Genomic DNA, 22,577 nt, shown 5'->3' on the forward strand with positions numbered 1-22,577 from the left:
GTTGGTTTCTTACCCTTAGCTCAACATGCAGTCACATTAGATTACCTTCAGGTTTTCGTTTTGGCTTTTTTTGCCTTCACTATAATTGGACATTTTATATAGACTGTACTCTCCATTCATTTATATTTGGCACTATATTGAAATACACTTGTCATTGTTAACCAGCATCCAACAATTATGATAATTTGACATACCATTTTCAAAGTTATATTGAATTTTCTCTTCTTATAGACACTAATTGCATATTTGAAGTGATGGATCTTGTTCTCTCAGAAGCATGTATCTGGATCCCTTATTTATCATTACTTGAGAAAGAGGTATGACCTTATTTCTTCCATTTCTTAGGTTTTCAGAAATGCATAAACAGTGCAAACAAACATAAATCATGTTCCATCAACTAACTTATAAAACCATTTGCATGGAAACAGGGTAATTCTGTCCTATTTTCTGCCTAGAAAGTTAGTGCTTAAGAAACTCAGGTGGAATAGAGAAATTGGACTGAATTAGCTCATACTTGAAATAATATGTCATATTTGGCACGATTATTAAGCTTCTGTATATGCCTGGAGAACCACAGGGATGTGTTATTTAGCCTTTTCACCTGAAAACATTTCCATCTTGTCTTTGTGCACATCCCTGTGCCATTTTACAAGCCTCCCCTCCAATCCCAGGTGGGAGTCTTTGACTCCTATTCATTTGCAACACTTCTGCTGTCAGAAATATGTTGTAGGAGATAACAAATGAGTGACATTGAAAAGAATCCCATCTGTGCAATTGGACATACAAAGTTCATCCAGAACCTGCTGCACATCAGTGGCACTACCCCTCACAGCTCTGGCTCTGGCACAGGAGGGGAACACCACAAAGTGCCATGTACATGCAGGCAATGAGCTCCCAAATGGTTCCCCTGCTCTGCAGAGCTCTGAATCCTCCCTTGCCATCGGGTGCACATTTAATAAACACATTTTCATTGTGAATGAATGACAGCTCAGAGACTTACAGTACTCAGAACAACTATAAACAACTTTTTCATTTTTATGAGAGGAGGATGAGGAGAAACTGTGTTGCAAGAATAGCTGAAAGTAAGAAGCTTTTCATACATGTGTTAATTCACAAAAAATGGTAATGGACTGAAATCTGATCCCTGTTACCCCCAGTGTACATGGGAGGTTGACCTGGAACTCTTTGATTAGAGAAAACATTTGCTTTGAACCCCCAGAATTTCAAGCAGAGAACTATTTGAATGACTGTTGCTGTTAGTTCAATAAGCATCAGTAACACGCTATTTTCAACCCTTAATAATTAAGTTTTGCTTGGCACTTCCATGTAACCACCATGCTGAGTAATATCTCACTGAAGACTAGACATTTGGAGGTGTAAGGAATGGTAGAGCAGATACTTTAAATTTTCATCATGACATCTCTCACTATGTTTTTAAAAAGCCCACGTCAATTAAGGAAAGTATGCTTTGAAGAACTTCCTGCAATTTTTATTTAGCTTAGAGATATAGTTATTTAGCATTTCAAATAAGCCATGAAGTGCAGAAAATGGCCAGTAGCAGCTAAATCCTGGAAAGCAGAATTTTAAGTATGTTTTCTACAGTTAGAAAACTTAAGGAAATGTTCAGTTACTTGCAGTTACCAAGAAGGGTAATGAACATTTATAGGTCTTTAAAAGCATGTCATGTCACAGAATCCATATTAACAGACTCATTGGAAAGACATCTGCTGTATTCAGTGACTTCTGCATTGGGAACTCTGCAAGCAGTTCTGAGATTCCCCATACTTTTAAGCAGGTGGCAGTGTAGGTTAAAGAGACATAGATTTTCCCGCAGCTGATAGAAATCATGCTTTCCAATTTTCCCATTTATCTCAACTTAAGGTAAAAATACACAGCACTGTTACTGGGTTCCTATCTAGATGGGAACAGGCATGAACTTTAAAATGCACCTCTTTGTTGACTCAACAGTATTCCATTATTTCCAGATGCAGCTTTGTGAGCTTTATTTCTCAGAACGAGAGCCTGCAGTAAGAGACATAACTTAACCTCTCCTCTTTAATATGACAGTGGAAAGACCTGTCTTTTGAAGGGGTTAGGTGATGTTGAAGCACAGTGATTCAGCATCAGTGTTCAGTGTCTAATGATAAACTTTGATAGTTTTAATAGAAGCAAATACAGTGCCCTTCCTTCTACTGGACCTTAATTTATGTCACTGACACAGACTCAGCAGCTAAGGAAATTAGGAATTTAGTTTACATGGGCAACTTTGGTCTGCCCTTGCAGTTATTTCAATAATTTGTGCATAAAATGTTGCAATATCTAGTGTTTGTGCCTAAGGATCACTAATAAGGTTGATTTTAACATCTTTGACAGCAACATGGATGGTGGGATGGAGTGCATCCTCTACAAGCCTAAGGATGACACTCAGCTGGACAGGCTAGAGAGAAGCAATGCCATCCAGAAGGTTCTTGAGAGGCTTGAGAGGTGGGCCACATGAATCTTGTGAAGTCCAACAAGACCAAGAACAAGGTCCTGCACTGGGGCAATCCCAAGCACAAATACTGGCTGAGCAGAGGATGGATTGAGAGCAGCCCTCGGGGAAAGGATTTGGTTGGCAGACAGGAAGCTGGACATGAGCTGGCAATGTGTGCTTGCAGCCCAGAAATCCTCCCACCTGCTGTACTGCACCAAAAGCAGCGTGACCAGCGGATCGAGGGAGGTGATTCTCCCCCTCTGCTTTGTAAGACCCTCCTGGAGTGCTGTGTCCAGGTTCTGGGGTCATCCTGAACAAGAAGGACACTGACCTGTCGGGGCAAGTCCAGAGGGAGCCATAAAGATGATCAGAGGGATGGAGCACCTGTCCTATGAGAGAGTTGGGTTTGTACATCCTGGAGAAGAGAAGGCTCCAGGGAGATCTTACAGCACCTTCCAGTCCCTAAAAGGAGTTTACAAGAGAGCTGTAGAGGGACATTTTACAAGAAAATGTAGTGATAGATCTTAAACTGGAAGAGGGCAGGTTTAGATTAGATATTAGGAAGAAATTCTTTACTATGAGGGTGGTGAGGTACTGCAAAATGTTGCCCAGAGAGGTTGTGGACACCCCACTCCTGGATGTGTTCGAGGTCAGGCCGGGTGGAGCTTTGAGCAACTTGGTCTAGTGGAAGATGTCCACGCCCATGGCAGAGGGGTTGGAACTAGATGATATCTAAGATCCCTTCCAACCACAACCATTCTATAGTTCTCAATATTTTTTAATTTTATATATTCTATTTAATTTCTATTTTTTTTTTCAGATTCATCCTACCCTATTAAACTAAAATAAACAAACAAAATTCAACAGCTGAGTTTCATTTAATGAACAGTATGTGGCTTTGATCTCTTGCTAATGTGTGAACAGAACAATCCTTTTTCAGAAAAATTTTTTTAGGATGACTAGACACATGGTAACAGTAGTTGTCATGAAGCTGTAGGTTTTTCACTTGGAGATATGAAAAACGTGTGCTTGTGCAAATACTCTTGTGGAAGTGAAGCAGTGTTCAGGTGCACTGGTTCTGTGGCAGGAGAATATAGCTGGACTTAAAAAATATAGATTAACCCAATAATTCCTTTTATTTGGGGAGTGCAGGATGGGTAAAAATCCCAACTTCGTTGCAGGAATTGATTTCCACACTGCTGAAAGTCAAGTTCGTCATGTTCAGGTGGAACTTGTGCATCAGCTTCTGCCCGGTGCCTCTCCTCCTAGCGGTTGGCATCACCGACGAGAACCTGGCCCCTTCCTCTCGATGCCCGCACTGTCGATATTCCCGCAGGCTGCTGAGCCCGGCTCAGCCCCTCTTTGCGGGGAGGGTGCCCGGGCGGGGCGGAGGGCAGGGCGGAGGGCAGGGCGGAGGGCAGGGCGGAGGGCAGGGCGGAGGGCAGGGCCGCAGCTCCGGCAGCTCCGCGGGCAGCGGGGGCGGCGGGAGCGCCCTCAGGGTCTGCCCGCGCCGCGACAGCGCCCCCGCGCGGCGGGAACGCGCATCGCACCGCGCCGCGCCGGCAGCGCCGCTCCGCATCCCCACGCGTGACGAACGCACGGCGCTGACACCCCCGCCCCACACACCGCAGCCCCACGCGTGACGAACGCACCGCGCTGACACCCCACCCCCGCCCCACACACCGCAGCCCCACGCGTGACGAACGCACCGCGCTGACACCCCCGCCCCACACACCGCAGCCCCACGCGTGACGAACGCACCGCGCTGACACCCCCGCCCCACACACCGCAGCCCCACGCGTGACGAACGCGCCGCGCTGACACCCCCGCCCCACACACACCCCACACACCGCAGCCCCACGCATGACGAACGCGCCGCGCTGACACCCCCGCCCCACACACACCCCACACACCGCAGCCCCGCTGCCACAGGAGCGCCCCGCGGCCCCCGCGCCGCTCGCAGCCCGACCCCCGGCCCGCGGGTCCCGCCCGCTCCCGCGGCAGCCCCGGCCCCGCGCACGCCCCGCGCGCCCCCCGCGCCCCCCGCATGCGCAGCGCGGGCGCGGAGCTGTCCGAGCGCTGAATCCGGCGCTGCCGCCCGCCCGCCCCATTCCAGCACAGCCCGCGGCTCCCGCCCCGCTGCCGCCGTGCCCGCTGCCCCCCTCCCGCACACCCTCCCGCCCTCCCCGGCAACGCCGACGCTTCCCTACCCAAAGAGGGGGAAAGCAGAGCGACCCGGTAGCCCCACCACCGTTCATAAATACTAATTTTCAGCGAAAGGGGAATAAAACATATCGACAACAGAACTGCTCTCAGTGCTGTTCCCTTTTGCCTGATGCTTCTCGCATAGTTGGGTTTTCTCCTCCACTCTTTTCCTTTTTTTTTCCCCTTTTTTTCCCTTTCTTTCCATTTCTTTTCTTCTTTTTTGCTTGGCTCTTTTTTTCCCCCTCCATCACCAAAAGCAAGTCGGGGGAACGACTGTGTCTGATGCCTTATCTCTTTTGTGCTGACTGCTGGAGATGAGCCTAGGCTTGACCTGACCATGATTCCAAGGACTGGCACTTCTCTTTTACCCCCACTTTGTAGAGATCCAGACCTTCTCTTCCTGATTGTCAAGAAAATTAAATTTTTGCTGAATTTGGAAATCTAGGCAGCAGCAGCTTACTTTTTCCCTGCATCTCTCTGGAATAATTTCTGGGATATTTCCAAATCATCACAGAAAGCAGGAGGAATGAACCGGCAGCTAGTGAAAATTTTGACAACCTTGTTTGCATTTTTCTTAGAGACAAACCACTTCAGGTAGGTGATACCACTCTGTAATAATATTTGTCAAAAGGTCGTGAGAATCATAACTATAAAGATACTACGTCACAATAACCTAGTTTGTTTGCTGTATTTGAGAGTGTTTTGTGTTCATTCTATATAGACTATCCCTTTCACACTCAGAGACTCGTTGCTTGGTAACAAACACAAAAAATAATAATCTCAAGTTTGGGTGATCTATTTTCCATTTTCTGATGCAAAGATGTGGGGTTTTTTTCACTGTATATCAGTACAGCTAAGAACATTTTCTTCGGCTTTTCTTCCTAAATGCATATTCTCTGCTCCTGGCAAAGGTTGTTTAGGAAGTTGCTTTGGTTCCCTCCTCTTCAATCTTTGGAAATGATTGTACTGGTTTTGTCAGGGATGTAGTTATTTGAAATTAGAGAACTATCCTCTCTGATTTTGGGAAAACCCTGGATCAGACTAGTATTGTGTTCACCTAAAGTCCCAACATTTCTGATTTTTTTTTAATGTTTCATGAGCTTTTGCTTCAGCTATTGACTTTTTTTGTGGTGCTAAGCAAACAGGTCAGTCTTATTAACCAGAACAGCATTTTAGATGAGATTCATTATTGGACTGTATGCTGCTGTGCATCTGCACGTACAGATGAATCTACACGTAAAAGTGTTGTTCTAAGAGTAACGAGGGATACACATAGAGACAGAGTGAAACTGTTTATATTTGTGAGCCTGGCTTCACAACACCACTCATAACTAGTGGGCTCTGAATGAAAACAGAAGTAATTTGTATATGAATAAGTGTATTGTCTTAATTTTCCAGTTTTTATTTTCTTAACTGAATAATTTCATTAAGTTGGATAGATCATCTGCTGTGTATTAAATATTAAAAATATTTGCAATGGTACCCTGTCATTGACAAAAGCAAAAGGAAGCAACCGCCTCCTATAAATGGAACTGAAAAAAATGTGTGGAATCACACCACAAGAATTTACTATCACCTTGCCTTTTAACAATTCAGGTGAATTGTTTCTCTTTGGTAGCAAGAGAGGATTTGATATTTTCTTCTCCTTTCAGATGATCAGATATATATCTGATATTTTTATACTTGCATGTAGATGCATGAAAATACCCCATGAAACACTCCTGAAACTGAGAGGTTCCCTTTGGGCAAATATTTAAACAGAGAGTGTTTAAGAAGTCAGAGTCAGAATTACTTTTAATTTAGCTCAAAGATAAAGTGGAAACAGACAGAATGAAATTGGTTATTTAAGACTTAAGATAATGTTTTATTATTAAATCTGTGCCTCTACACACCAAATATGACTGTTTTCATTCTAGTTTCTTTTTCCCTGGGGAACAACCGTGGGGAACTCCCAAACTGTCTTTCTCTGCAATGTATTATGTGTTTGCAATATGCAATGTGCTGTGTACACAGCATTTCACACACATGATATCATACCAGAAGTTTTCCCTTAAATCCTTGAAACAGACGTGTTCAATGAACTTGCATATGAGTACCACCTGGTGATACTAAATTTTATTATTCAGTGCTCATGGAGTGGGGGTGAAACCCCCCTAAGATCAGTTGTGCTTGACTCCAGAACCCTTTTTGCCATGCTGGGAAGGAATCTGGACACTCATTAGCATGATTTAAATATTTTTTTGGATATCATCTGTAAAAAAAAAATTAAAATTTTTTTTTCCCATCTGTATCTTTCCCAACATTAACAAATACAGTATTTTTCAGTGTTGCTTGTTAAGTGTTGTTGGCTCCTGTTTGGAAGTTTAAGACCACCTTAAACCAGTGTTAACATTTTAACAGCATCCATGCAATTAAAACAATGATATAAAATAGGATATCAAAATCATTCTAAGATGTATCTACACGTTAAGGTGAAGAGTAAATTGAATCTTCCTAAAGTCTTAAAACTGTAATGAATTTTTTTTTAAAGCTAAGGCTTTTTCTGAATGGAAAACTGTGTTCATGCATGATACCTGAAACTTGTCTTTATTTCTGCAATAAGGTTTTCAGATGAAAGGTAGAGTATGTTGCTCTGTAAAAACATTAATTTCTCTAGTTGAGACAATTTTATTTAGTTATGTAATTTCTCCATGACTTGAATACAATACAAGCTAAATATTAGCTAATGGTGGCTAATAATTTATTTAGGACGACTTTCTGTAAAGAACATGATTCAAGATCTGGAAAATCCCCCTCACAGACCCTGTCTCCTTCAGATTTTTTGGACAAATTGATGGGAAGGACATCGGGGTATGATGCTAGAATCAGACCAAATTTTAAAGGTAAGTTTTCTAAGACTTCTAATTAATTCATTGATAAAGTTTGGGATAAATTATAGGTTTTGAGGGGGTTTTAACCTCTGGGTATAGATTATGTTTTCAATAACTTCACTTTTCCAATGTTATAGTGCCATGGAAAACAGCTGATCCATGGAGTGGACTAGGAGACAGAGCAGTGTAGGTAATAAGGGTCCAGAGCTTGAAAACTCTCTTTTGACATGACAATAATGTTCAGCTGTCAAAAAATGCATCTGAAGACTTTACTAATTTAACATAGTGAATAGGATTATGGGCTTCAGGCTAAAATCAAATGAGATGACTTGTTCCTGAAATTTTTAAGCCACAAAGATAATATCATTAAAACTTTCATGCTGAGATATTGTCTTATAGCAGTGTCTGAAGAAAAAATCTATGTTTTCTTTCAGCTTGAAGAAAGTAAAATCTTCTTCCCCAAAGTAGGGGAGACTCAAGGAATATACACAGACGATTTTATCCTGCAAATGCTGAATGAATGATAAAAACCAATGGCTCAGGATCCCTATAAAATATAGAAACTGTATTTTGTTTAGTACTTTTATAACAGTCTCCATTTCTTCCAAAATTTGGGCTGAATTGTGGAACATCACCACCACCATCCCAGCACAAAGAAGGCTGTGTACTGGAAGCTTCTTTTGCAAACATTATTCCTCAAAGCAAGTTTTCCTTGCTGTAGTCCTGTAAATCCCTATAGAAAAGAGCACAAAATATCTTGTGGCATTCTATGAAAGGAGTTGAGAGAAAAGTTTTCATTGCCAATATTTAGCATTTTGGGAGAGTCCTATAATTCCATCAAAATGATCTCCTCTATGCCAATTTAAAGCTCAGAGTATGGTTTTACTTTGAAAACTGATAGAACGCTTTCTCTCTTAACAAATCTCATGACAATGTATATTTGCAACTCATATCTATTAGCTCTGGCCACTGAAATGCATTTTTTCCTGTATTAAGCCTTTTTAGCAGTACTGTGAAAGTTGATAATGGCTGAAAAAAATAATCATTTCTTAGCCAGTGAATGAACTGTAAGGAGAGAAGAAGCTCACATGTCAATGAGAAAAGTGTTTAATTAAATTTAGATCAAAGATCAGTTTCTTCTCTCTGTTCCACATGTGCAAATTACAAGATTTAGAACAAAGTGCCTTTTTTTGACTGCTTCCTATGCCTGAGCAAGGAGCAAATCAGTATGGATTTCAGATCCAAAGGTTTGAAAGCTGGCAAATTAAGAAAACCAAGCCAGTGAAGTCTAAAGTCTTAATTTCAGAGTATTTTTCAAAGTGCTTATTGAGTTCCTGAACTGGTGTCCACATCAGCTTATAGTAAGCAATATTGCATTAGTCTCTCACATTAATTTTGTGTGTTTGCATGAGTATCAGTGAAATCTTAGAGACTGTAAATGAAGGCAGAAATTGCCTGAATTGAGCACAGTATCAATCCTCAAGAACATTTTCCTGCTCTTTAAAGAGGAAAGAGCAGGGGGGCGGGGTGGGGGGTGCACTAAAAAATCATCTCTTGTATCTCAGAAAAAATCCAGTAATAGCAACAGTCCCATGTACATACATGACTTAGAGACAGCTCTCTATTGCTCCCCAGTATGTGTCTACAACCATTTCAGGACAGCACAGGAGGCAGGTTCATGGCTTTGCTCACCTGGCACTGAAGCGTGTGGAGCAGGTATTGTGTGGTGCACACTGAGCTGTTGGACAGACACTTCTCCCCTCTGAGTCCTGTATTTTGTTTGCATTCCCAAGGTGAAGTTGCTGCCTGTTGACACATATGAAACCTTACTGGGAAAGCATCTGCCATATTTTAGTTGTTGATTTATTCATTAAGTCACACTCCAGAGCAGGATGGTACTTTGTGGTAGTTTGAACTGGTAAATAGATCTTCAATTCTTGCTCATAATTTCGTGTCTGTGAGCTCTCCCAGAGCTCTCAGTATTCCAGTGAGGGGCCTGAAAGTTCTCCTTATTCTTTGCTATGTTCATTTGAATGGTATTTTGGACCTCAGAGTTTAGAACTAGGGAGTTAAGTCATGCAGTTTTGAACTTCATATCACCAGTCAAAACCTTGCCAGCTAATAACCCTGCTTATTAGTCAATATCCATGTTTTCGTTGCCCAAGTCTCATCAATGGTTCAAAGAAATGGAAAATACTAATTGTTCTATATTACATACTTCTTCCTTTTAAAGAATAAGGACAGCTGAAAAGGAGTCAAAATAAATTTATTTTGCTTGAAGTTAGTATGATAAAGATTATTTTTTTACTGAGTCTTTACTCTGTCCATAATAAATTGTTCTGGTTTTTAACATTTATATATATGTTTAAGATAATTTTGGGGGTAAGGCCTATTGCACAATACTGATATTCTAAATCATCTAAATGGAAGAATGTATGAAATGCTGAACGAGTACCTGATTCATAACATTTTTCATATTTTAATGAAAGAACTTTTTATCGTAAAAGAGGCTACTAGAGCAATGGTTTTAAACTGGGGATCTTCTGTCTGGTTTTGATTTTAGTCCGGGGATAATATTTGTTTACTATGTTTCAGAAAAGACATTGTGAATCAAGATAGTTGTGCCCCATTCAGCCTCTCCTCATAGGGTCTTGAGGGGCAGCTGTTTGAGGAGTGCTGAGGGCACTTGGTCTGTTCAGCCTGCAGAGGAGGAGGCTGAGGGAAACCTCATTGTGGTCTTCAGCATCCTCAAAAGGGGAAGTGGAGGGGCAGGCATTGGTCTTTTGTCCCTGGTGACCAGTGACAGAACCCAAGGGAATGGCCTGAAGCTGTGTCAGGGGAGGTTTAGGTTGAATATTAGAAAAAGATTTTTCAGCCAAAGGGTGGTTGTGCACTGGAACCAGCTTCCCTGAGAAGTGGTCACAGCACCAAGCCTGAGAGAGTTCAAGAAGCATTTGGACAATGCTCTCAAGCAGATGATGGGATTCTCTTGGCCCCTGTGCAGGGCCAGGAGTCGGGCTTGAGGATCCTGATGGTCTCTTCCAACTCAGTTCGTTCTGTGATTCTCTGATTCTACTCAGGCATTTGTCTAGCTTTTTCTGCTTTAGACCAGTTACACAGCTTTTTCTGAGTCCACTACAGGGATTTTAAAGTGTCAGAAAACTCTGATTTCATGGAAATGCAACTGAGTAGAACACATTTATCTTATGTCACTGATTATACAATAATTAAATATACTTTTATGACTAGTTTGAATTACTGGAAAACAGCAGCTATTAGATTAATTTTTGAAATAAAGGCTGTGCACTCTAAAGAGAGAGGAAAATGATACTTACTGGAACAAGGTGTTTTATCCAGATAAAGCATTTCTTCATTAGTGACTACTTTTTCCTATCTTGTTCTTGCAAATTAAAAAATTCAGGAAGATAGTGGGAGAGCAACAGGTGAATATATAAACATTTAGACATCAAAAACAGGGGTTCTTTGGTTGTGATTTTTTTGTGGCTGTTTTTTTTTTTTGGTTTTGTGCTTGTTTTTTTCCCAGCAGTACTGTATAATGAAAGATACTTTCTCTTTTGTATTGTTCTATCTTACATAATTATTCGAACGCAGAAAAACATATTTCTTTTTCTTTTTGATTTCAAGTGGTTGGATACAAAATGTCCAGACACTAAGAGGGGATATCTCCGTGATGAAAAGCCAGAAGGAAGTTCCAGAGTGACAGCTCTCAAAACTGCCCTTCTTTAATCACTCTCTGTCAGATATTTAATGCACATTTTCATCTTCCACTTATCTTTCATTGAATTGGAACAGGCTAATAATTTGTGTAAGGAGACAGAGGGGAATACTTTTAAATGTAAATATGAAGACTGCAATCTAGTACTAACTGAAGTCCCTGAGAGTCTTTCTGTTGACAGCAAATGTATGTTCATGGTCCTGTGAGTTGATTTGCAGTTTCTTCTTCAATTATAGCATCAATTGAGCATGGTTTCTGAAATATAATAAAAGGTGAGGCTTGGACAATGCATTTTTACTTTATTAATATTAGTCTTCTATTATTTTATAGTAAAACATGAGAGAAGCAATGTCTTTTACTTTCTCCGGTGCTCACTTTGCTTTCAAAGTTTAAAAAAAGGCAGGAAATAGCAGTGTAGAGCACCTCTGTTATGAAACTAGCCAAGAATGTGCTTTCTCATAGCTAGAAACAAGGGATGGTGAAGTGGTATCTTTGCTTAGTGTATATTCAGCCCAGGCTCAAGAGCACTGCATGTAATGCCAGGATACAAGGGATCAATCTAAAACTGAATTACAACATGAAATGTGGGGCTAATGGAGAGCCAACTTGAATTTAACATTTCCAAGCAGGTGTTGAGTTTCAAATTTTTTCAAATTATTTCAACTTTTTATCACTTTCATCATCTACCACCACTAAAAATCTAAATGCAATCTAGAAATTATCAGATAGAAAAAAATCCATTATATACAGGCACTGCTATGTCTGTTATGCCAAATACTTTAAGTAACAGGCTGGCTGTCATGCCCTGGGTACAGGGCAGGGGAGTTGGTCACCAAGAACTGCAGATTTGTGTCATCTTCAGGTATAGAAAACATTTGCAATGAAGATGATAGTGATTTTCTTTTTATTGAATTTCATTCCATGTTTTAAATTCAGTCTTTCTGATTGAATCGCTATTAACCAAAGATTATTCTGATTTTTATGGAATTACATGAAGGTATGCAGCAATAATGCCTGTTAATGTTACCCTCATAGCTGCATGGTGCAATACAGTGTGAATTAACTTGCTCAAAAGCTGCTGTTTTGTTAGTGATGCAGTTTGGGGGTGTAGGGCCATAGTTGTAAAAGATTAGTCTGTGATTACAAGCAGTGTAATGCCATTTTCATGCCGAGTCCGTGGGTTTACATCTGAATAATAAACACATGGACTAAGTAATTTACTGACAATTAGCCTGACAACTGTTACAGGAAATGGCTTATGCACTTTAATACTTTAACTCCTTGGCAGCAAGGATCAGGTTTTCCCATATGTTTAAACCCATTGCTTACTTATTTGGCCCCTGAATTGACCAGTAATGAAATGTTTAAAAAACATGAATGGAAAACACTGAATGACATTTAAGGGTGAAATTAGTGGCATCAAGCTTAATATATAAAAGCGGTTTTCATGCACATGATAAGAGGATCTGTCTGAAACATTTGACCCTTATCTAGACATATAAAAGTTGAAAAACATACCAAAGATAAGCTGCGGGACTGTAGCAATTTGTTCTTCAGTGGTTAACAGCCCTCCCACTCCACTTCAGTTGGTAATAATTACTGGCCCTGAAGTCAGAGGTGGTGAATATCCTGTACTGGGCTATTCTTCACAAAGGGCCAAGTTCAAAGGCTCAGAGGGACAATTCCAGTGGAGACTCAAATCTTGTTCAAGCAGAGCAGTGTGTAGTAAGAATGGGCACATTATTGGTGCATTCAGGTTTTAGGGCATGGGATGAGGATTCTTTATAGGAGAAGGGCAACTAATGGGGCACTTTTCAGATCTGGCCAGACCATTGCACTCCCTAAATATAGTTGCTTGAGATGTCCTAGCATATATTATTAGGGAGGTAAGCTTCTGTTTTATTTTCTGTCTTGAAACACATCTGAAACTTTGCAATGTTTTCTGATAAAGCCATGTACTCACACCTCATTGCACAGCAAGATGCTGCACAAGGATACTTACCCACAGGACATGGGGTTTATTTGATTTTGTTTTATTTTTCTTCAACTGCAAAAATGAAGCTAAGGAAATGGTGCTCAGTCTCTGCCCTAGGTATGCACATTTTCAGGCAGAAGGAGCCTTTTAATTGTGTTTCTTTTAAAATGGCTACGGGAAAAAAAAAGGGTTATAGACCTTGCACTTCTTCCTCTCTTACTTTAATTTCAGCTTCTCTGTCAGAAAATGAATAGGCTGGATGAGTTGCATGGCTAGTTAGGTTATGTCTAGGCTACTAGACAAATGGGGCCAGACAGCAAGCTCAAGGCACCCCTGATTAGCTACACTGCTTGGCTTTCTGCTCATCCCCTGGATCTCTTTCTGAGCTACCCACAGCCAGCTGCTTCCAGGGCAAGGCAGAAAGGTTGTGAGCACGCAGCAGGGTAAAGCACAAGCTAACCAATGCTGCCCGGCATCCAAGCTGAGGATAAGCCCAGGTCTTCTTTTATATAGAAATGTTTAGCCACAGTCATCTGTATTGTATTGGTGTGTAGCCTTTATTCAGAACCAATTATTTAATTGAGAGATATCAATAGATTTGGCTCTTGTCATGGAATATTATTCTGCTGCTGCATAAACTGCAAAGGGGGATTTCTGAAAAACAAATGTCAAAACAGAGCCAAAAGACCTTTCATATCAAAGGAGTAGATGCTGTTGTTTTGATCATATTCTAATATAAGTTTAATGTTTTTATCACATCCAATGTCATGTTCATGCTTAAATTTTTTATGCAGATGAAGCCAAGGTCCTTGGGTCACTCATTAAGTATCTTGTGTTTTGGCTGTTCCAAAAAGCATGCAGTTTATATTTAGAACATGTAAAAACATGTACATTAAATTTACTATAAGTATATACGTTTATAATCTACAAATCTATTTTACACAGTTACTAGAAAAATTAATTCATAAACCAGAAATATGCAGTTTTATTAGACAGATTCAATACTTTATTTTTTGCCTCTGTAGATTTCCAGAGAATCCTAGAACAGTTTGGGTTGGAAGGGACCTTAAAGATCATCTAGGTCCAGGGGACGCCTTCCACTAGACAAGATTTCTCAGATCGCAGGTCAACCTGGCCTTGAGAACATCCAGGCATGGGTCCTCCACAACTTCTCTGGGCAAGCTGTTCCAGTGTCTCACCACCCTCACAGAAAAGAGTTTCTTTATAATGTCTGATCTAAATCTACTCTCTTTCAGTTTAAAGACATTATCTTTTGTCCTGTCACTACATGTCCTTGTAAAATGCCCCTCTCCATCTTTCTTGTAGGCTCACTTTAGGTAGGCTGGAAGGCTGCTGGAAGGCTGCTGTAAGGTCTCCCCAGAGTTTTGTCTTCTCCAGGATGAACAAACCCAACTCTCTCAGTCTGTTCTCATAGAAGAGGTGTTCCAGCCCTCTCCTCATTTTTGTGGTCCTTCTTTGGACCTGTTCCACCTAATCCATGTCTTTCCTGTGCTGAGGGTGCCACAGCTGGATGCAGTATTTCAGATGGGGTCTCATGAGAGCAGAGCAAAGGAGGACAGTCCTCTCCCTCTCCCTCTCCCTCTCCCTCCCCCTCTCCCTCTCCCTCTCCCTCTCCCTCTCCCTCTCCCTCTCCCTCTCCCTCTCCCTGCTGCCCACACTGCTTTTCATGCAGCCCAGGACAGGGTTGACTCTCTTGGCTGTGAGCACACATTGGTCATGTCCAACTCTTTCTCCTTTCTCCTTTCTCCTTTCTCCTTTCTCCTTTCTCCTTTCTCCTTTCTCCTTTCTCCTTCTTTCTCCTTTCTCCTCAGGGCTGTTTCCCATCCCTCTCTGCCCAGCCTGTGCTGGTGTTTGGCATTGCCCAACATACAGGACCTTGCACTTGGCCTCATTGAACTTCATGAGGTTCACCCAGTCCCAACTCTCAAGCCTCTCAAGGACCCTCAGGATAGCATCCCTTCCCCGCAATGTGCTGACCACACCACCCAGCTGGGTGTCACAAGAGCACTTGCTGAGGGTGCACTCAGTCCCACTGTCCATTGTTGCTGACAAAGACATTAAGCGGCACCAGTCCCAGTACTGACACGAGCTGTTGGACTTGGACATTGAGCTGTTGACTGTAAATCTAGCAGGATGATGAAAGAGGTTCCTGCTCTCCAGAGTCCCTTATCACCATGCTTGAGGCTCTCTAATCTTTCCTGATACTCCTCAGGCAGCTCCTGGCTGTGCCACAGGCGCCCAGATGAAGCAGCAGCAGCAGTGGGCATAGTGGGCTGTACGAGGGTGAGCAGCTCACCTCTCTTGAGAGCACATGGGTCTTCCCTCCAGACCTCATGGAGGAGTCACCCCCTGCCCCGTTTCTCAGTGCACAGGTTGTTACACAGGGAGCAGATGGAGCTGCCTTACTTGGTTCCGGCAGCAATCCTGATCTGACAGGTCTTTCCTCTTCACTCTCCAGAGCAGGGAAGTGGTTCTGTGATGGCACCTCAGCCTTCAGGTGAAGTCTCATCCTCCTGCAGGTCTTTGCCTGTCCAAACTTCCATAACTTCCATTCTTCTTCATTACTGCTCCCCCCTCTCTCTTTGTTGTGGGGGTGTCCTTGACTGTGGGTACATGTAAATCTCTGATTAAGTCGTCAAAAAATGTATGTATGAAAATTCAGCTTCCAAATAAGCATTTCACAGTCTTTCACAGAAATGTGTGATTTTAAGTCTGCAGAGAAGAGCCCCCCCAGATGATGCAGGCAGGGAGGTACAGGTTCTGGCAAAATTCCAAGATGAAGGGTACATCATATATGGGATAGGGATCTGTCAATGTCATAAACACCAAGCCCATAGTTAAAATTCTAAATTTATAGATATATGGAGGCTCTGATACTGGAAACTGTGCAAGATCTAAGCCATACATACATGAGAGAGAAGTGTAATTCACCAAGCATTCCGTTTCTTATGAGAGTTAAATAAGAGCAGCCTAGTGGCTTATTTGAACTGTGCCAGCTACCAGCAATCCTCAAGTATTGCCAGGGAATGAAGACATTATGATTACCCCTGATGCATCAACTCCATGTTGGCATTTCATGAGTCAATAAAAGATGAAAGCTTTTAAAATAGGACTTAGGTGGAATATGAGACCACAAACAAACCCCACGCCCCCTCTCCAGAAATTTCTGATTCACCTGCTTTGTAACTCTTGGCAGTGCATTATTGTTTTACTTAAAGTTTCTCAGATTCTCTCAGTTTTGCTCTCAGGTGTGTACAGAAGTGCCCCAGTCTGCTTCACAGAGCACCCACCTCTCTCCTAATCCAAATTTAGACTCTCTGATGAGGCACTGCTCCACCTCCATCTCCCTATATGGATCAGGCATCTCAGAGCTTGCCTTATATTCCACAGGAAAAAGATTCCTGTCAGTGTGGATCTGTAATCACTTAACATGCCATGCTGCCACCCCCAAACAAATGGTGTCTTCTGGGTGGCCTGCCATCCTCTACAATATATAGAAGAGTTTCTGGCCCAGTCTTCCCTCACCTTAAAGAGTTCTCCATCTGACCCAAAGGAGTATAAATGATTCTAAGAGGTCTATTTCGAAGTAAAGAATTCAAACTTGAGTAAGCCAGGAAAAAAATTACAAAGGGAATGTGACTTTTCAACCTTTAAGTGTAACTGCTCTGAGAAAGGAGAGCCTTTACTCTTGACCACTTTGATGAGATTCACAGAAGTGCCTGTTGTAGCCAGTACACTTTAGGGGCAACTGATGTGACTGTCACAGAAAATGTTGTAAGGACAAGGTTTGAGAAACAGCACTTCTCTCACATTTCCTGATGATTACCCCAACCATTAAGATAGAAGTATTTTTAGCAGTAACCACAGTTGCACTTTAGGATGAATCCCACCTCCTCTGAATAAAAGACAGTGAGAGATATCCTACCCCATTTTCCTAAAAATCCACAGCATCATAGTCTAAGCGATGCAAGTCAGCATCCCTTCAATCTGAAACAGGCATAGAAGCTGTTAGAAGGGATCCTTTCAGCATGAAATCTCTCAATGGTTTGTTATTGGCCACAAAACTGATTGTATTTTAGAAGGAAAGACTGAATTTCTTGACTGATTTTTCAGTGTAAGGTTGTATATGCTGATTTGGGGCAGTGGTCAGAGCAGTGGATCCTGAAGGGAGGTACCTCAAGCCCTCTGAGAATCACAGTTTCAGGAGGGCACACAAAGAGCCTGTTGCAGATTTCTTGCTCTCTGCAAGTAGGACCCTGCTGTGCTGAAGCATCACCTTCTGCCCCATGGACCACCTGGTTCCTCCTCAAAGCCTGGATATTCTGCACCAAAGCAGCAGCCACTGCAACTCCTGCCTGCCGTGGGGCTGAGATTTTTTGGCTGTAATAAACACTGGACTGTCCAGGGAAGCACGGTAGCAGAATGATGCTCTTCTCCCAAAGCTAATAACCTCTACCTGTGTATTTCTGTGTCTCTAAAGCCCAGGGCTGCAGAGAAGACACTGGGCACAGCTGTGACTGGCTGAATTGTGGGCACTCCATTAAGGAATGGTAACCAACACTAAATTGATTCATGCTGTATGAACAAAGTTGTTGCTCCTTCACCCCAGGAACACATCTACGGGTTATCTCCCTTGCTTTTGTTCTTGGGGAAATATATCTGAGAAAAGGCTAAATGCTTTTCTTAAACTGACATAATTAGTCAGGGAAAACCTAGGATTAAAATTTACCAGATCGATACTCATTGTGTTAGGTGGCCTCTAATGCCTACACTCCCAATGGTGCTGGTTTATGTCTGTGTCTCAGGCTATGAAACCATGCTATCAGACTTGCTATTTCTTCTTGCACTGTTTACTATGTCTGATGAAGTATTACTCCTAAATAATAAATAAAACAACAGAACAGCTTGCTCAGAAGGCTGCTGTAAACTCTCACACTGCAATTTAAATCACCTGTTGAAGAGATGCAAATTACATGCATGGTGCCAAAGCAGGAGCATATGTAAAAATTCCTTTTTTCTCCAGTTGTGAATTTGCCTGGTACCTGTGCATAAACACATGTGCATGTGTTTATGCACAGGCAACAGGCAAATTCCCCCTCTTGTTGAACTAAAATGGAGGATATATTTACTCCACGTAAGTTTCAGACTGCAGCAATTTTCCTTTCCAGTGATATCCCATCAGTTGGAGCAGTCTGAGGTGTTAAAGCCTTTCGTCAGTCTGGTTATATGAAACATCCAAAAAAAAGCATTTGGGAGAATTTTTCAACTCTTTGGCTGTGTACCTCTGCAAATAATTTTGCAGTCTTTAGCTTTATACCCCTGAGAGTTTTGGTTTTTGTCACACTTCAGAGGTGTGTTTTGTGTGAGGCAAAGCACACACACAGTCTGTTAAAACCAGACTTTAACTCCTTGGTTTTTTAATAAAATAGAAATTTGACTTATCAAAGTTAAATATAATTAGGGATAGATTCAATTTAGATGAGTAAGTTCCTCAGTGTGGACACAGTCTCATTTGGATGACTTTGTAGAAGACCTCTGCTCAGCATGACTGTTGGTGGTAGAAGCCAGAAGAAGATCATGTGCCCTGACCCTGCAACATGGTTTATGTCAGCAGAGCTCTGAGCCTATGTGAAAGCTGTGTGGTGCTCCTCACAGCAACCCAGTGAACATCCTACATCAAAGAGCAGATTTGGTATTGATAAAAAAGTAAGGCAGTCAGTTTAGGAGATGCTTATTTTTTTTAGGCTGGCAAACAGTTCTCATTCCCCTCCCATTCTTCCAGTCATTCTTCCAGTCATTTCATATATACAAAGAACAGATGACAGAAAATAATGCTTGTGAAAGACACCCAAGATGTACTTTAAGGATGTTTTGCAGTAAAATCACAAATTCTTTTTTGTATTTAGAATGTGGGATTCAAAAAAGGTTATTCCCCAAAGGAAAGGGGATGTGTGAAGGAGAGGGATAGAAGGCTGAGTTAAACAAGCAACAGATCAGTTGATGGGAACATTGAAGATGAGAGCCAGTATGGAGGAATTGATTTCAAAATAATTTTTTGCACACATTGTGTGAAAATGAGTTGAATTGTAAGGAGGTAAAAATTACAAAATACTTAAAAATAAAAGGAAAATTTTATTTTGTTAGTGCAAGATCTGGTGGGTGTTTGCATCAGTGTCTCTGACCTGTTGCTGATTGACATCTATACCACCTCCTGACCATTTCTGTTGTCATTTATCCCTATCACTGAGCCATCCTATTTGTCTAAATCCCATTGTGATTCACCTGTGTCCCATGTATCATTTGGTGTATAATTCCATATCAGCCATAAATCAATGTCTGCTCTCTAATATTAGTCACCCAAACTGCATTTATAATTCAAGTCCTGCATATGCCTTCAGACAGTAAAACAAGGAAGATTATGGAGAAAAGCTGATAGAATTGTTAAATAAAATGAATGTCTGAGGCTCAGAGAAACAAGAAAGGAGTTAAAATGGGTTCTGAGTCCTTTCTGTAGCCACAGGGATAGGAATTGTCTAAACCTGTATTTGAGACTATAGCTGTTGACACTTACAGCTGAGCTTCCATTAATTTCTGCAACACAAGATCAGAATCACAGAGAAGGAACAAAGTAAGATATATTTACAGAGAAATGAACAAAGTAACATTTTTATAAAATAAATATTTTGAAATATGTGCCAAGAAAGAGTAATCAGTTCATTCTTACTTAGAAACCTAGGTTAGCAGCAACATTTTAATATTATTATTAATACGTTTCTTTTTTTTTCTTTCTTTCATTAAGTAGATCTTCCCTCCTACCTTCTCTTTTCAGTGAACATATCTATATCTTGTGAACATATCTATATCTATCTATCTATCTCTCTATCTATCTCTCTATCTATCTCTTTTCAGTGAACATATCTATCTCATGGTCTTGAGACCATGCAGTCTCAGATGAGTTGGCTACCCTGGCTTCATAAAACATTATTAATAAGATTACCCAGAAGGAGTTTGCCTGACCCTATGCTGGAGTGCAGATTTCATGATTTAATGACTGTAGATATAATACCATCTTTTATTTAACCACATACAGGAGTGTCCCAGGCCTCTGCACACGTTATGCAGTTCACATGCCAATCAGCAGGGAAGAGCTCTGTTTTTATTAATGCAGAGCAACTGAGCAGTTTCTCAGGACCAGGTGTGAGGAGCATCTCTGCTGACAGCCACTTCAGTGAGCACTGTTTTGTGATAGGAAGAGAAATAGAGATCCAGATCTTTTCATGTCAGAAGAAAAGGAAACAATTCCTTTTGCCCAAATAGTGTCCATTGCTCTATTGCATTGGAAGAAGGAAAACTTTAGAAAGAGATGCCTTGCAAAGAGGTGCTTGTCATGACTTGAAAATCTGAAAGGTTAGTGGAAAGCTCAGACAAAGAAAAATAATTTGATGGACATACGAAAGATTAAGGATTGATTTGAATATTCTCAAAATTGTCATAAATTTGAAATAACTTTGTACTCTAATCTTGTAGTTCCATTGAGAAGTTTCTAGATGTAAGATTTCTGATTCACTGTTTTTTAGACTTATTTCCACAGTTTCATTTGCACATGGAACATTTTAGCTCCGGGAACGGCTGCGCCCAGTCACAAGAGTTGCTGAGGGTTGTGTAGAAATATCTGAGTGAGCTTTCAAGTGATTTGCTCAGAGATGTGCTGCACAACACTGGGGTGATACAGAGCTCAGCAGGAGCTATAATGTCTGGAGTTAATGGCCTCCAGTGAATTCCAGCCTGCCATGACCACATTGGTACCATGCCTGAAACTCCCTATGTGCAAGCCAGCTCCAGCACATTTATTCAATCCATTGTGACTGCTGGGGCTGTATATTCTCTGTAGACCAGCTCAGGCTAGCTGGGTAAATCAGGAGCATGTCGACTGTTTAACAGGTTTTTCTTTTCTGAACTCCTGGTTTGTGAAGTAAAATGAAACAGCGCCCGAAATTGTTCTTGTTCAGTGTCTATTAGATAAGCTGTGTGGATATATCCCACTGTAACCCAGAGCTGACAGTAATGTATGTTTCTGTTATCAGCCTCAGCAGAAAGAGTCAGCGAAGAATGAACACATCATATGGACTATCCTGTAATGCCAAATGCAGAGCTGAGGAGGCTTTGTAGAATAAGACTTGCCTTCCTCTGCCAGAACTGGGTCTGTGGACAAAAGCATTCACTGAATGTGAAGCATGCCAATCCAACAATTTTTCACAAGAGCTTTAATGCACAAAAAAGTGCATCTTAGCAGGGATTCTCCTTCCTTGAAATATTGATAGGATTTTACCAGCATGACTCCAGTTACATTCAGCAGAAGTCCCACAGCTGAAAACTCACATACTACCTCAGGAATTGACTATTCACTGTTTGAGCTCAAGCTGTGTCAATGTATACATAGAGAGAGATGGCTTTAGCAGTACTTACTCCAGAGAATTTTCTTTCTGTGACTCTTCCTGTGATCACCTGTACCTGACAATCACTGGAGTATTTGTCTTGGGAGGCCTCAGTGGTATTTTGCTGAAGAGCTTTCAATTCTGCAATATCACATGCCCTTTTTACATCCAGGTCATCTCATAGGGCCACATTCTTGCTTAGATGCTTTCTCAAGCAAGTGAAGGGAAGCAGCTTAAATCTCGATGTAAGAGTAGAGTTCTCTTTTTGTTTGTTTGTTCATATATATTTGCATGTGCACTTCTGGAAATAATAGGCAGCTGGAACTAGGGAAAAAATGTACTTTGTGCTGTCATGCTTTCCTGCTGATTCAATGCAGCATTGCCTCTATAGCACACCTGCTATGGGTAGGGCATGTGGTGTTTCCCCCAGTCTGAAAGATGCCATTTTTATAAATGGTGTTACTCACATGTATTTCTCAGACACTTGGTAATTCTTGGACTGAGTGATATCGATGGGAATGAGAGTCCTAAAAGATTTTAGACACCTAAAGATCTCTCCAGGTTTTTCTCTGATTCTGTAAGTGCTTTTGTGACTCAGCCTCAGTCTGTTGGTCATAAATATATATTGATTACACAAAATACGATTCTGATTCTTGAATGCAACAGTAAGCACCCAAAATCATTGCCATATTCCTACCAGGGCAAATGGCATTCTCAGCAAGCTAAGTTATTATATATGACAGATGAACTTTCAGAGGATGTTGGCTTTAGCTTGATGAAGCAGAACAATAATTTTGTCTTTATTTGACTTTACCAGCAAATTGAATCAGTGCAAAGTAGCATACAATTACTGCATTTCTTG

The 22,577-nt window shown here is 41.3% G+C and overlaps 1 protein-coding gene across 4 annotated transcripts in view; it reads left to right on the forward strand.

The window, feature by feature from the left end:
* The first annotated feature begins 4,637 nt into the window (after positions 1-4,637).
* GLRA2 (glycine receptor alpha 2) overlaps positions 4,638-22,577 on the forward strand; it is a 121,280-nt gene continuing 103,340 nt past the window's right edge. For 2 of the 4 annotated variants that reach the window (XM_066545385.1, XM_066545384.1), the window contains exons 1-2: positions 4,638-5,272; positions 7,427-7,560. In XM_066545385.1, coding sequence (XP_066401482.1) covers positions 5,205-5,272; positions 7,427-7,560 — 202 coding nt within the window. In that variant the 5' untranslated portion in view covers positions 4,638-5,204. The remainder of the gene's footprint in view (positions 5,273-7,426; positions 7,561-22,577) is intronic. The other 2 variants (XM_066545383.1, XM_066545386.1) reach the window with 2 other exon arrangements.

The sequence above is a fragment of the Molothrus aeneus genome, chromosome 2 (genome assembly GCF_037042795.1).
Source record: "Molothrus aeneus isolate 106 chromosome 2, BPBGC_Maene_1.0, whole genome shotgun sequence".
NCBI lineage: Eukaryota > Metazoa > Chordata > Aves > Passeriformes > Icteridae > Molothrus > Molothrus aeneus.